Genomic DNA, 14,133 nt, shown 5'->3' on the forward strand with positions numbered 1-14,133 from the left:
GCAGTCCCCGCCCAGCCGGCCGCTAGAGACGGAAACAGTCGCACCTGGGGCCATGGAAGCGGGCCCGACGTGGGAACCGGAGGCCTGGGGCTCCTCCGGAGGCTGGCCGGCACCCCGGGGGGCCAGAGCAGGTGGGGGGAGTGGGGAGGGGAGGCGTCCTGAGGGAGGCAGGGAATGGAGGCCTGGACTCCAGGGTCCAGAGGGCAGAAGGGGGATGGTTTCGATTCCTGGCTTTCTGGGTGGGGGAAGGGAACCAGGACGTGGGACTCCCGCGTCCTGGGGAGGGGTCTGGTGGTCCAGATTCCAGTCTCGGGGGAGGGGGGGTGAGGGTTGCAAACTCCTGAATAAGAGAAAAGGAAGTTGAAGAATGGGCTCCTCAGCTCTGGGGGGCCCACATTTGGGTACTTGCAGAGGGGCCCTGAGTCCTGCTCTCCCAGATCTGAGGGAGGAGGGGCTGGGGGCCCAGACTCCAAGGTCTGAGGGAGGAGGCCCTGTGGTTCAAGACTCCTGGGTCTGAGGGAGGAGGGGCTGAGGGCCTGGACTCCAGGGTCTGAGGGAGGAGGGCGTGGAGTTCAGGATTCCTGGGTCTGAGGGAGGAGGGTGTGGGTTTCAGGGCTCCTGGGTCTGAGGGAGGAGGGGCTGGGGGGGGGGGGTCAGGACTCCTGGGTCTGAGGAAGGAGGGGCTGGGGGCTGCGAGTCCTGCACCCTACCAGCCCCCACTCCCCTGCCCCAGGCCCGTCGCTCTCCTCTGTGCTGAATGAGCTCCCCAGTGCCGCCACCCTTCGGTACCGAGGACCCGGGGTTCTCCCCTGGGGAGCATCGGGGGAGGAGGAAGAAGATGGAGAGAGCAACGTCCAGGCCATGGCCGAAGCCGCCCAAAAGGAGCTGGGAGAACCCATCCCCTCCAGGGAACTCCCCTGGCCCATGCAGGCCCGCCGGACCCACAGGTGAGGCTCACCTCCCGCTTCCTACCCAGCTGTGGGCCGAGTCTACGCGGTGTCCCTGCTTCTCTGACTCCGGGGAGTCCTGCCTCCCCGACCCTGGGACTCCCTTCTCTAACCTCCGGGCTCACGTTCTCTGTCTCTGCTCTCGCTCTTTCTCTCTGTGTGTTCCTCTCTGCTTGATGTGTGTCTCTGTGTCTGTCTCCTGCCTATTGACGCTTGTCACTGCTCCTCCTTTCCCTGCCGCCACAGAGCTTGCCGGGCTGGGGGACGACGCCTGGTCAACAAGGGGCTCCCCACGCTGTCCGGAGTACAGCCTTCCCAGGAAACCTTTCCTAAGCCCGCTTGGCGTAAAGCTCAGACCATGTGGCTCTTTCCTCAAAGCAAAGTGCGGCGCTGGAACTCTCGGAAGGCGCGAGAGCGTCGTGCATTCCTAGCCCCGAGCTGCACGACGGCAGAAGCAAGTGCCAGGGCCGTCTGAGGACGCGGCCCCGCATCCTGAAATTGTTCTCCGAACCCCTTCCTTTCGGGTGTTTATGGAGGTTCCCCTACACGGGCGGGCTTGATTAAATCTTGGGCCAAGGGCCATCGAACCCGCCTCCAGCCCCGCTGCTCCCCCGGGAGGTCGGGGGTGAGGCTGCAGGTTCCAAGCCCCTCCCCCCTCCACACCTGCGGGTGGTTTCCCTGGCAAGCCCCCCCACTCTTAGCTGGAGTCCAAAAGTCACCTCGTTTCCGCTGCAGACGACACCAGGATCTCTTCACTTGGTCTTCCAAGGGTTTTTATCGCTCCGCGCCAGGAACAGGGACAAACACCAAACCAAACCTTCTTTCCTTTTCACTTTTCCTTTATGATACCTGCCTCCAGACAAGTGCAGGAGGCACCCTGCGCAGCCCGGGAGTACTCCCACGGTGAGCGCCCGGGCAGGCTGCACCTGGGGCAGGAGACTCCGCCCTGGGGAGCACCCCCACGTGCCCCTGTCACCCCCCTCTCCCCACACAGGTCCTGTGTGATGATCTCCCAGACCTGTGTGACGATCACTTCCCTGCCTTCCACCCGGGGGCGCATCCCTAAAGAGCACGGCGTGAGCGTGCTTGTTCTGGAACTCCCAGTAGACCCCTGCACCCTCTGATTTCCGCCTGGCTTCTTATGTGTCTGCTCCTATCGCTGGAGAGCATCCCAGCCCGGTCTCACTGGCAGGGTGCTTCTCCGTTTGGGGGTGTCCGCTCGGGGCTGCCAGGCCCTTCATTTTCTGTCTCTGAATCTGTTTCTGTACCAGGCAGAGCCATGCCAGGGACAAAGTGGCCCAGGGATCAGGTTCCAGGGTGGCTCAGTGGGCCCTGTGGCTTCGGCGGTCCAAGGAGAAGACCCAGGAACGCCTGCACACCTTGCAGCCCTGGGCGTGGACGCTGAAAAGGATCGGAGGTGCGGCAGGGCTGAGGCTGCTGGGGCGGGCCCACTCCTGGGTCTGAGGGAAGAGGGGCTGAGGGGTCTGGACTCCTGGGTCTGAGGGAGGAGGGGCTGGGGGCCAGGACTCCTGGGTCTGAGACAGGAGGGGGCTGGGGTTCAGGACTCCTGGGTCTGAGGGAGGAGGGGGCTGGGGGTCTGGACTCCTGGGTCTGAGGGAGGAGGGGCCGGGGGTCTGGATTTCTGGGTCTGAGGGAGGAGGGGCCGGGGGTCTGGACTCCTGGGTCTGAGGGAGGAGTGGCCGGGGGTCTGGATTTCTGGGTCTGAGGGAGGAGGGGCTGGGGGTCTGGACTCCTGGGTCTGAGGGAGGAGGGGCCGGGGGTCTGGACTCCTGGGTCTGAGGGAGGAGGGGCCGGGGGTCTGGATTTCTGGGTCTGAGGGAGGAGGGGCCGGGGGTCTGGACTCCTGGGTCTGAGGGAGGAGGGGCTGGGGGCCTGGACTCCTGGGTCTGAGGGAGGAGGGCTGGGGGTCTGGACTCCTGGGTCTGAGGGAGGAGGGGCCGGGGGTCTGGATTTCTGGGTCTGAGGGGGCAGGGGCCGGGGGTCTGGACTCCTGGGTCTGAGGGAGGAGGGGCTGGGGGCCTGGACTCCTGGGTCTGAGGGAGGAGGGCTGGGGGTCTGGACTCCTGGGTCTGAGGGAGGAGGGGCCGGGGGTCTGGATTTCTGGGTCTGAGGGGGCAGGGGCCGGGGGTCTGGACTCCTGGGTCTGAGGGAGGAGCGGCCGGGGGTCTGGATTTCTGGGTCTGAGGGAGGAGCGGCCGGGGGTCTGGATTTCTGGGTCTGAGGGAGGAGGGCTGGGGGTCTGGACTCCTGGGTCTGAGGGAGGAGGGCTGGGGGTCTGGACTCCTGGGTCTGAGGGGGCAGGGGCCGGGGGTCTGGACTCCTGGGTCTGAGGGAGGAGGGGCTGGGGGCCTGGACTCCTGGGTCTGAGGGAGGAGGGCTGGGGGTCTGGACTCCTGGGTCTGAGGGAGGAGGGGCCGGGGGTCTGGATTTCTGGGTCTGAGGGGGCAGGGGCCGGGGGTCTGGACTCCTGGGTCTGAGGGAGGAGCGGCTGGGGGTCTGGATTTCTGGATCTGAGGGAGGAGGGGCCGGGGGTCTGGACTCCTGGGTCTGAGGGAGGAGGGGCTGAGGGGTCTGGACTCCTGGGTCTGAGGGAGGAGGGGCTGGGGGGCAGGACTCCTGGGTCTGAGGGAGGAGAGGGCTGGGGGACTGGGCTCCTCCAGGTCTGAGGGAGGAGGGGCTGGGGGCAGGACTTCTGGGTCTGAGGGAGGAGGGGCCGGGGGTCTGGATTTCTGGGTCTGAGGGAGGAGGGGCCGGGGGTCTGGACTCCTGGGTCTGAGGGAGGAGGGGCTGAGGGGTCTGGACTCCTGGGTCTGAGGGAGGAAGGGCTGGGGGGCAGGACTCCTGGGTCTGAGGGAGGAGGGGGCTGGGGGACTGGGCTCCTCCAGGTCTGAGGGAGGAGGGGCTGGGGGCAGGACTTCTGGGTCTGAGGGAGGAGGGGCTGGGGGCCTGGACTCCTGGGTCTGAGGGAGGAGGGGCTGAGGGGTCTGGACTCCTGGGTCTGAGGGAGGAGGGGCTGGGGGGCAGGACTCCTGGGTCTGAGGGAGGAAGGGCTGGGGGGCAGGACTCCTGGGTCTGAGGGAGGAGGGGGCTGGGGGACTGGGCTCCTCCAGGTCTGAGGGAGGAGGGGCTGGGGGCAGGACTTCTGGGTCTGAGGGAGGAGGGGCTGGGGGCCTGGACTCCTGGGTCTGAGGGAGGAGGGGCTGAGGGGTCTGGACTCCTGGGTCTGAGGGAGGAGGGGCTGGGGCCTGCACTCCTGGGTCTGAGGGAGGAGGTCTTAGAGGACCATGACTTCTGGGTCTGAGGAAGGAGGGGGCTAAGGGCCTGGACCCCTGGGTCTGGGGCAGGGGCTGGGGGCCAGGACTCCTGGGTCTGAGGGAGGAGGGGGCTGGGGGTCAGGACCCCTGGGTCTGAGGGAGGAGGGGCTGGGGAGCAGGACTCCCGGTTCTGTGGGAGGAGAGCCAGGACTCCAGACTCAGAAAGCAGCCCCCCGCCTCTGTGGCGCCCCCTGCAGGCCAGTTTGGCGCCGGCACCGAGTCCTACTTCTCGCTACTCCGCTTCCTGCTGCTTCTCAACGTGCTGGCGTCCGTGCTGAAGGCCTGCATGACACTGCTGCCCACCTGGCTGGAGGGGACGCCCCCGGGTCCCCCTGGCCCTGACACCTCCTCACCCTGCGGCTTCTACAACCCCGACCCCCAAGGCCTGGTCACCTTCCCCACCCACCTCTTCAGCTTGCTCTCAGGAGTGGTGAGTGCCTGGGTCCCTGGGAGACCCCACCCCCCCACCCCCCCACCCCCCCCACCCCCGAGCCTGGGTGCCCCACCCCCCATTGCCTAGCCCCACGGTGACCTTTCCCTCGGCAGGGTTTTCTAGAATGGTCTCCTCTCTTCTATGGGTTCTACCCACCCCGCCAACACCTAGCGGTCACCTACCTGTGCTCCGTCTTTGTCATTGGCCTTCTGCACCTGGTGCTCATCCTCCACCGGTCAGTGACACCTGGGACCCCGGGGAGGGAGTCCTGGTGCTAGCAGACCCCTCCCCAAGAATCCGGAGTCTCCCTCCGGGATCCTTTTCTCTCAGTTGGAGTTGAAATCACACTTAAAAACATTTCATTCGTGCTAAAGACCAGTGACAAATTGGGAAGCTTCTCCTTCCCGTGGCTTCAGAGTCTAGAGCGGGAAGGTAAGATCTTAACCACACAAATTTAACGACATCTTTTCTGGAGGGGAGCATGCTTTGTAGGAAACAAACGGGTGATTCACTCGTTCCGGCAACAGCTGTTTATTAAGCACCTACTACGTGTCGGCCGCCGTGGTTCTAGACACAAACAGAAACCAGACAGAGTCCTGTCCTGGGGGAGCTGACAGTTTACCAGGGGGAGACAGGTGATAAGTAATAAGCCATAAATGAGTCAACGACAAGGTGAGTTAGAAGGTGAGGGGGGCTTCCGGACACAGATGCAGCAGGTGAGGCGGGCCGTCGGTGAGAATGCGCCAGGCTGCTGCATTTAGGGGTCCCCCAGGGATGCCTGGATGAGACGAGACGTTTAAATAAAAGCGTTGAGGGGGTGAGGGGTCTGGTCAGAGAAATACCCGGGGAATGAGCACTGCAGGCAGAGAGCACAGCCAGAGCAAGGCAGGAGCAGGGATGCGTGGCGGAGGGCGCACGGGGACGTGGGGAGAGCCACGGGGGATGCGCCCCACTCCGTAAGCGATGTGGCTGCTCTCCAAGCGCCAGGGGACTCACTGCAGGCTCTTGAGCAGATCAGCCCGATCTGATTTAGGTTTCAAAAGGCTTCCTCTCTGGCTCTGTGGTGGACGGAGGAGGGAGAAGGGGGGGCAAGAAGGAGAGAAGGGAGGAGAGTCGGGGATGCGCAAGCAGCAGGTGCAACAGTGACGGGGCTGTGGCGATAATCCAGGCAAGAGACAGTGGTGGTTTGCTCCCGGGTGGTAGCAGGGGTCAGTTTCGGATCTCTTTCTCCCCTTCCTTCCTTCCTCCCTCCCTCCCTCCCTCCCTTCCTTCCTTCCTTCCCATTGAATTTCTAGCCTCCCCCCTCAGCTTTCTTGAGATATCGTTGACCTAAATCACACTGCGTAAGTTTAAGGTGTACAAGGTGCTGATTTGATACATTTATGTGTTGCAACGTGATTCCCACCCTGGCATTAGGTGACGCCTGCACGTCTTTACATTATCATGTCTTTATTTATTTATCTTGAGAGAGAGTGCGCGCGCAGGCAGCAGTGGGGCAGAGGCAGAGAGACGGTGGGGGGCGGAGGGTCTGAAGGGGGCTCTGAGCTGTCAGCACAGAAAACGTGGGGCTCGAACCCACGGACCGTGAGATCATGACCTGAGCCAAAATCAAGAGTCGGGGGATCAAAAACGACTGAGCCACCCAGGCACCCCTCTACATTTTTCACTTTAAAAATATCACACATATCCAGAAACATGCAGAAACCAGAGGGTAGGGCTTGGTATGTTGCCATGAATATCAAGAAACGGAACATGGGGTGCCCGGGTGGCTCAGTCGGTTGAGCGTCCGGCTTTGGCTCAGGTCACGATCTCCTAGTTCGTGGGTTCGAGCCTCGCGTCGGGCTCGAGCCTGGAGCCTGTTTTGGATTCTGTGTCTCCCTCTCTCTCTGCCCCTCCCCTGCTCACTCTCTTTCTCTCAAAAATAAACATTAAAATTTTTTTTAACTTGAAAAAAAAAAAAAGAAAAGAAATGGAACCTGACCAGCCTCCGGAACCTTCTCAAGATCTCTTCAAGCTCCCACGTTTCTCCCCCGACTCCCCCCACCCCCCCCCCCATGCTTTGTGTCAACACCGTGGACTGCTTTCACCTGTTCAGCATAGGAGAGGGAGGTTCTCCATGCCTGTTGAGCAAGGCCCAGAGGCTTCCCAACGACTGGTGGGTTGGGGGGGGGGGCGGGGAGCTGGGAAGTTAGGAATGCCTCCAGGTGTTGAGCCTCTGGAAGGGGCAGCGCAGTGTTCGGACGGGGAGAGCTGTGGAAAGGGCAGCACCCGCGGGGGGTGTGGTTTCGGCCGGCTGATTCTGAGATGGCTTTGGACACACGAGGGGAACGATGACTAGGCAGTCACACGTGGGTTCCGGAGTCCGGTCTGCACTGGAGACGCAAACGTGGGACTCGCTGGCATTCAGGCAAGCCTGGGGGTTCTCTCAGGGGAGGAGAAAATAAAGTGGAGTGTCGTCTAAACTCCAGGCACTGTGCCAGGGCCCAGGGATACCAGATGAAGGTCCCCCACCTTTGTGCGGCTCACAGTTCAGGAGGGGAGATAAACTGCGAGATAAATAAAAAGCCAATTTTATGTTGAAAAGCAAATCAGCTAGGGGCACCTGGGTGGTTCAGTCGGTTAAGCGTCTGACTTTGGCTCAGGTCACGATCTCACGGTAAGTTCGAGCCCCGTGTCAGGCTCTGTGCTGACAGCTCAGAGCCTGGAGCCTGCTTCGGATTCTGTGTCTCCCTCTCTCTCTGCCCCTGTCCTGCTCACACTCTGTCTCTCTCACTTTCAAAAATAAATATTTAAAAAAATTTTTAAAAGCCAATCAGCTATTTCAGTTTGGGAGCCCCATATAGAAACCAGATGGGATGCTATGATCGAGGCGATAGGACAGGGAGCTGCAATTTTTTCTCGATAAAGGCCAGATAGGAAATATTTTCATCTTTTCCGGCCACACAGTCTCCGTGTGAATTAAACTCCGTTGTCCGGCTAAAGCAGCTGTCAACAGTAAGTAAATGAGTGCACGTGGCCGTGTTCCAATAAAGCTTTATTTACAAAAACTGGTGCCGTAGTTCGCCACCACCCTGTGATAGAGAATGGGCGGGGACCCTCGTTAAATGGAGCGGTTAGTTAAGGACTATCTGAGGAGGCGACCCGTACAGAAAGCCCAGGAAGATGAGAAGGAACGGGCCAGGTGAGCGGCTAAGACCTGGGCATTCCAGGCACTGGAAACTGCAAGGGCAAAGGCCCTGTGGTGAGAAGAGGTTTGGAGTGTTCTGAGACCCGAAAGGCGGTGGTGGGGGGGGGGGGGAGTGGAGGGGGAGGGACAGGATTTGAGCTTCAACAAGTAGGTGGGGGCTGGGGCAGGTGCGCGCTGGCTGGCTGTGCGATGAAGGGGCCTAAACGTCAGAACAAGGAGAAGCTGTGGAATAGGTTTTAAAGGGCAGTAATGTCTCATCTGCGTAAAAAGAGGGTTCCACGGGCACAACAACAGAATGGATTCAAAAGGGCACGGGTGGAGGCAGAGACCAGGTGTCAGTCCTTCCATAGGTGTCCACGGAAGGGGAGCTGGGGGCTCACGCCAGGCCGGTGAATGTGGATACAGAGCCCCCTGGTCTGGTTTTCTCTGCGTGTCTGTCCCCCCTCTGGGTCTTTGCCCCACTTCTCCGAGTCTCTGTCCTCCTTTCTCTGGGTCTTTCTCCCCCAACCGCCTTCTCTGGACATCTGTCCTTCTGAGTCTCTGACTTCTTTCTCTAGATTTCCTTGTTTCACTGTTTGTCCTCCTCCCTCTGAATCTGTCCCCTTTGGGGTCTCATTGTTCCCTCTAAATTTCTGTCTCTCCCCAGGGTCTTTTTCTGTCTCACTCTGGGTCCTGTCCCCTTCTCTCTGGAGCTCTGTCCCTCTCTACTGGGTTTCTGTCTTTCTCTGTCTCTCCGGTGTCTGTGTTCCCGAGTCTGCCTCTGAATCTCTCTCTCGGTTTCTGACTCCTTCTCTGCTAGGTAGCAGCTCGCCGGATGCCCGAGGCCCTAGGGTTCCTCTTCCGTTTGTCCCATAGGAGGGCGCTGACCTTCCACATCCTGTCTCCTGGCCCTTCCCTCCCTTAGCTCCGTGTCAGGACTGAAACAGACGTTGTTGGCTGAGTCCGGGGTCCTGACCAGCTACAGCCACCGCGTGTTCAGCGCCTGGGACTTCGGGCTCCGTGGGGATGTCCACGTGCGGCTGCGCCATCGCATCATCCTGTACGAGCTGCAGGTGCGCGTGGGGGTCTACACCCACACAGGGACCGGAGGGGGCGGGGCCTCGACCAGGGATGCGGCTCGCAGAGATGCCGGGTGGAGGTTTCTTCTAAGGAGGCGGGCCTTGGGAAAGGAGGGGGCTGGGAAGAGGCCACAATAGAAATGCCTGAGGTCAAAGGGCACAGGGAAAAGCCAGCAGCAGGAAGGCTGCGGGGCCTGAAGCTCCTCGGGGTAAGATCCAGGCCAGCGACCGGGAACCGGGGCGGGGCCTCGGAGGGGCGGGGCGTGGGGTCCGGGGGCGCGGCCCGTGGTGCTGGGTGGGCCTCTGGAGGGGCGGGGCCGGGAGATCTAAATGGTGACCTAGAGGACCACGGAGGGGCTGGGACAAGGATTACAGCAGTCCTCAGAGGGACGGTGCTGTATCAGTTCAAGTTGAGCAGGGGCTCTGGACCACCGGCCGGGCCTGGGGGGTACTGAGCCCAAATGCCCGTCTTTCTCGGCTTCAGGTGGAGCTGGAGGAGGCCGTGGTACGGCGCCAGGCAGCAGTGCGGACCCTGAGCCAGCAAGCCAAGGTGTGGTCGGTGCGGGTTCTGCTCAACCTGCTGGTGATTGCGCTCCTGGGAGCAGCCTTCTACGGGGTCTACTGGGCTACAGGGGCCACTGTGAAGCTGCAGGTGCGGAGGGTCCTGGGGGAGGGGAGTCCTGCGGGCCTGGGCTCACCTTTCCAAGGCTGCAGGGCCTGAAGTCTAGAGTTCCTGCGATCTTGGAGAGGAGGGATGGGGGTGTATGTTCGGACCTCGGCCTTCGGGGCGCTGAAGGAAGAAGAGGCTGGGGGAGGGCGTTCCTCCAGAACCCCAGAGCCTCTCTGCTTGGTCCACCTTCTCTCGCAGGAGACGCCCCTTGTCCAGCAGATGCCACTGGTAAAGCTTGGGGTGGATTACCTTCCGTCCATCTTCATCTCTGGGGTCAACTTCTTGCTGCCACCTGTGTTCAAGCTCATCGCCCCGCTGGAGGGCTATACCAGGAGCCGCCAGATTGTTTTTATCCTGCTCAGGTTCTAGCCTTTGCAGGGTGGGCGGGGATGATGGCAGGGCTGGTCTGAAGGGAGCTGGCTGTAGTTCACAAGGCACGGAAGTCCCCAGGACATGGGGCCCAGTGAGCTCTGTATTCAGATCCTGACTCTTACAGAGCCTCAATTTCTTCATCTGTGAAATGGGGAGAATGGTGAGTGTGTCCCTCACAGGAGGGGCCCAGCACATGGTGAGCACTAGTCAGTGCTGATTTCCCCTTCCTCTCCCTTCCCTCCATCGACTCCTCCAGGACCGTGTTTCTCCGCCTGGCCTCCCTGCTGGTGTTGCTCTTCTCTCTCTGGAATCAGATCACTTGCGGGGGCAATGCTGAGGCTGAGGAGTGCAAAACCTGTGGCTACAAGTACAAAGAGCTACCGGTGAGAAGGAAAGAGAGGGGCCCCAAACCCTGGGCCCCCCTGAAGGAGAGGAGGAGCTGGGTGGGTCCAGACTCCAGGTTTAAAGTGCTAGAACACCCCTCCTCTTGAGGACATGGGTAGGGATGTTCGAGAAAACTGAGGATCCCCAGAGAAAGGATTGCAAGGATCTCATAGGCTTGCGATTTGGAGACTTGGATGCTTGGCCCTTAGCTTCCTGGGTCCTGAGGTCTTTCTGACCCGTGACTTCTTTCCTCAGTGCTGGGAGACTCGGCTGGGGCAGGAGATGTACAAACTCCTGATCTTTGATCTGCTGACTGGACTGGCTGTCATGCTGCTCATCCAGTTTCCTCGGAAGTGAGAGCCCCGCCCCTCGCGATAGCCCCGCCCCTTTCACAATCCCGCCCAGACACGCAGACCCCGCCCCCTTGTTACCTAGTTCCTTCTCCTGGCCCCGCCCCTACCCGGCCCTGGGACCCCGCCTCTGGACACAACCCCTCCGGGACTTTGAAAGCTCCTCCCCTCCTCAGACTTGCTCCCTTCTGATTGGTGGGTGGGGCGGTGGAGGCGCCTCTGACTCGGCCCGGCCCCGCCCCTCAGGCTGCTCTGCGGCCTCTGTCCCGGGCCGCTGGGACGCACGGTGGGAACCCAGGAGTTCCAGGTGCCCGACGAGGTGCTGGGACTCATCTACGCGCAGACGGTGGTCTGGGTAGGGAGTTTTTTCTGCCCTTTACTACCTATGCTCAACACGGTCAAGTTCCTGCTACTTTTCTATTTCAAGAAGGTGAGGAGTGTGATGGACTTCTGAGTCCTGGGGGAGGCGGGTTGCGAGGGTCCCCAACCACTAGATCCTGAGAGAGGAGGGGTCTGGAGGACAGACTTCTGGATGTGGGAGGAGGGGTCTAGGGCGTCTTTTCGTTCCGAGGAAAGAAGGGCACGACTCCTGGGTCTGATAGCAGCAAAGGTCTAGGGACTTATGGGGGCACCAGGGACCCAGACTCCTGGATGGTGAGAAAGGACAGGCTAGGGCTCAGATTCTTGTGTCTCAGATTTCCCCCTTCTCCCCCCAGTTCACTCTTTTCTCCACCTGCTCTCCGGCCTCCCGCACCTTTCGGGCCGCCACAGTGAACTTCTTTTTCCCCTTGGTCCTTCTTCTGGGTCTGACCATCTCTGCTGTTCCCGTCCTTTATAGCATCTTCTTGTAAGTGTGAGAGGCGCCTGCCTCTTCCTCCCTCCATCCCTTCGCTGTCATCCAGGATTCTGAGTCTTGGCCATCCTTGAGCACTGTCTGTCTCTGACTTCTTCAGGATCCCACCCTCTAAGCTGTGTGGCCCCTTCCGAGGTCAGTCGTCCATCTGGGCCAAGATCCCTGAGTCAATTTCCAGTCTCCCTCAGATCACCCAGAACTTTCTCTTTTTCCTGGGGACCCAGGCTTTTGCTGTGCCTCTTCTGCTAATCTCCAGGTGAGCGGGCCCAGACTCCTAGGTCTGAGTTTGTGTGTTCTGGGGCTCCCGCTGCCTGTTTCTAAGAGAGGAAGGGGCTGGGGACCCAAATTCCTGAGTCTCAGGAGGAGAGGATGGGGCGTGGACTTGTGGGTCTGAGGGAGGAGGCGGCTGGGGTCCTGGACTCCTGGGTCTGAGGGAGGAGGAGGCTGGGGGTCCAGGTCTCTGGTTTCTAAGGGGCCATGCATTGAAGATAGTCTAAGAGCGTTTTGGGTGTGGCTTCCATTGCTGTCTCCTCCAGCATCCTGATGGTGTATACCTTAGTCTTGGCTAACTCATATGGACGTCTCATCTCTGAGCTCAAACGCCAGATAGAGATGGTGAGCCAGATCGGGTTCCTGGGAATGGGTCCTGGATATGGAAAGAAACAGTGGGGAGAGGCGTCTCACCTCTACCTCCCTTTACCCTTTACGTAGGAGGCGCAGAATAAGGTCTTCCTGGCACAGCGCGCTGTGGCACTGAGCTCGGCCAGCGGGGCTCTTTGACCTCCCCTACCCTTGCTCAGGACGATGTCCCACTTTCTGACCCAGACCTGCCCCCCCCCCCCCCCGACCCTTTGTAAGCCTCCGGCACGTCATCTGTAAAATGGAGGAAGTGGAGAAAACCCATGGGCTTAACAGCCTTGGGATTCGGGGATTCCCAGGACTCTGAAGCTCCCCCACCCTTGGACTCCAGTGAACGTCTCTCTTTTATCAATAAAGATGGCCCAGCTTGCAGAGCGTTGTTTGTAAATTGCATCCTGCAGCGGGGCGGGGGAGGAGTCGGGCACAAGCCAATCAAGTGAGTTGGCCTCGACAAGACTTGACAGACGTGCCAGCCAATTAGCGGCCGCGTCCGGTAAGCTTCAGCGCGGGGACACGTGATTGGCTCAGAACCTTGGTGGGAGGCGGTCGCTAGGCTACACCAACCCAAATTCGGGCATCTCAGCTAGTCAGCTCTCCTTACGGACTTGGGGGCGTGGCAGGCAGCCCAGGCCCAATCCGTAGCTAAAACAGGAACAACAGGGAGGGGCACTCTCTCGCCAATAGGAAGTGGTTGGAGGCGGGCCTGCCAGTGGGTGACCGGCTACGACGCCATGAATATCTTGCCCAAGAAGAGCTGGCACGTCCGGAACAAAGACAATGTCGCCCGTGTGCGGCGTGACGAGGCTCAGGCCCGGGAGGAGGAGAAAGAGCGTGAGCGGAGAGTGCTGCTCGCTCAGCAGCAGGTAAGCCCCGAGCGCGGCCGGAGGGGAGTCCCGGGCCGATCGCGCAGGCGCTTTGGGATTGGCCGGAAGTGGGGGTGGCGCGCAGGCGCGGTGCATCCCGTGAGGTAGGAGGGGTTGGGCGCCGCTGGAGGCGCGTGTCCACCTGTGCCTGTGTCCACCGTGCGGGGCCCGCCTAGGCCTCCGCTTTGTCTTGGTGTCCCCCACTTGTGTCTTTCGCGAGGCTGAAGAGTGCCTGGTACAGAGTAGCGGCCTGTGAAAAGTGAACCCCTGAGCAGTTCAAGGAAACTCGGACTAGTTTGCCTGCACAACCTCCCTGTTGAGCGTCTACTGTATGCTCGCCCGGTGCAGAGCACTTGACCCGCAGTCTCTCAAGCTGTGGGGCGAGCCCTCTCCCTGCCCTCCCCGCTCCAGGGGCTTTCCGTGTAACTCCTAACCTCCTGCTTATACGTAGTTTTGTTCTTTAGTGAATCTGATCCTCAAAGCTGACTGCACCTCGAGATGGGCTGGGCTTTTAAAATTCACTTATTGGTAGAGATTGCACGCCGTGGTGGATGGAGCCCTGCCTGTAATCCTGATCGCCTTTGGGCTGTCTCCATCCGAGACTGGGAACCCTGCTGGTTGACTGTTGGGGAAGGAGGCAGCTTACAAACCAGGTGTCCCGCATTCCCCCACGCCCTCCGCGGGCTGGGACAGGTGCCTCTGCTGAACCCCTAGCACTAAGGACCGCGTTTTCTGTGGTCCAGCGTCACACCTATGTGAATCACATCGAGGTTCTCAATGTCGTGCCTGTGACTGACTCTTCCCCAGGCCCGCACAGAATTCCTACGGAAGAAAGCCAGGCGTCAGAACTCACTACCTGAGCTGGAAGCAGCAGAGGCAGGAGCCCCGACTCCCGGCCCTGTGGACCTATTCCGGGAGCTGCTAGAGGAAGGGAAAGGGGTGACCAGAGGCAACAAAGAGTACGAGGAAGAAAAGCGACAGGAGAAAGTAAGCTGGGCTCCCACCTCATGAGTGATGGGTGGGGCTGGGGCGTCTGTCCTCC

At 60.7% G+C, this 14,133-nt stretch overlaps 2 protein-coding genes across 5 annotated transcripts in view; both read left to right on the forward strand.

Annotated features, from left to right (window-relative positions):
- Positions 1–12,603, forward strand: TMC4 (transmembrane channel like 4). 2 transcript variants are annotated; one of them, XM_060652323.3, is made up of 15 exons: positions 2–131; positions 734–947; positions 2,219–2,364; positions 4,480–4,712; positions 4,829–4,950; positions 8,807–8,954; positions 9,445–9,612; positions 9,829–9,992; positions 10,259–10,385; positions 10,642–10,739; positions 10,983–11,166; positions 11,453–11,583; positions 11,690–11,845; positions 12,126–12,204; positions 12,301–12,603. In XM_060652323.3, the coding sequence occupies exons 1-15, from the start codon at positions 53–55 to the stop codon at positions 12,367–12,369; spliced, it is 2,118 nt and encodes a 705-aa protein (XP_060508306.1). In that variant the 5' UTR covers positions 2–52; the 3' UTR covers positions 12,370–12,603. The 2 variants fall into 2 exon arrangements, with proteins under 2 accessions (XP_060508310.1, XP_060508306.1); XM_060652327.2 differs by lacking the exons at positions 11,453–11,583; positions 12,126–12,204; positions 12,301–12,603 and having other exon boundaries at positions 1–131; positions 11,690–11,827.
- The window catches only part of LENG1 (leukocyte receptor cluster member 1), a 4,080-nt gene continuing 1,678 nt past the window's right edge, over positions 11,732–14,133 (forward strand). The window contains exons 1-3 of one of the 3 annotated variants that reach the window (XM_078439353.2): positions 11,732–11,845; positions 12,913–13,091; positions 13,899–14,078. In XM_078439353.2, coding sequence (XP_078295479.2) covers positions 12,960–13,091; positions 13,899–14,078 — 312 coding nt within the window. In that variant the 5' untranslated portion in view covers positions 11,732–11,845; positions 12,913–12,959. Of the gene's footprint in view, positions 11,846–12,149; positions 12,205–12,499; positions 12,608–12,912; positions 13,092–13,898; positions 14,079–14,133 lie in introns of those variants that run through there. The other 2 variants (XM_078439354.2, XM_078439355.2) reach the window with 2 other exon arrangements.

The sequence above is a fragment of the Panthera onca genome, chromosome E2 (genome assembly GCF_046562875.1).
Source record: "Panthera onca isolate mPanOnc1 chromosome E2, mPanOnc1 haplotype 2, whole genome shotgun sequence".
Taxonomy (NCBI): domain Eukaryota; kingdom Metazoa; phylum Chordata; class Mammalia; order Carnivora; family Felidae; genus Panthera; species Panthera onca.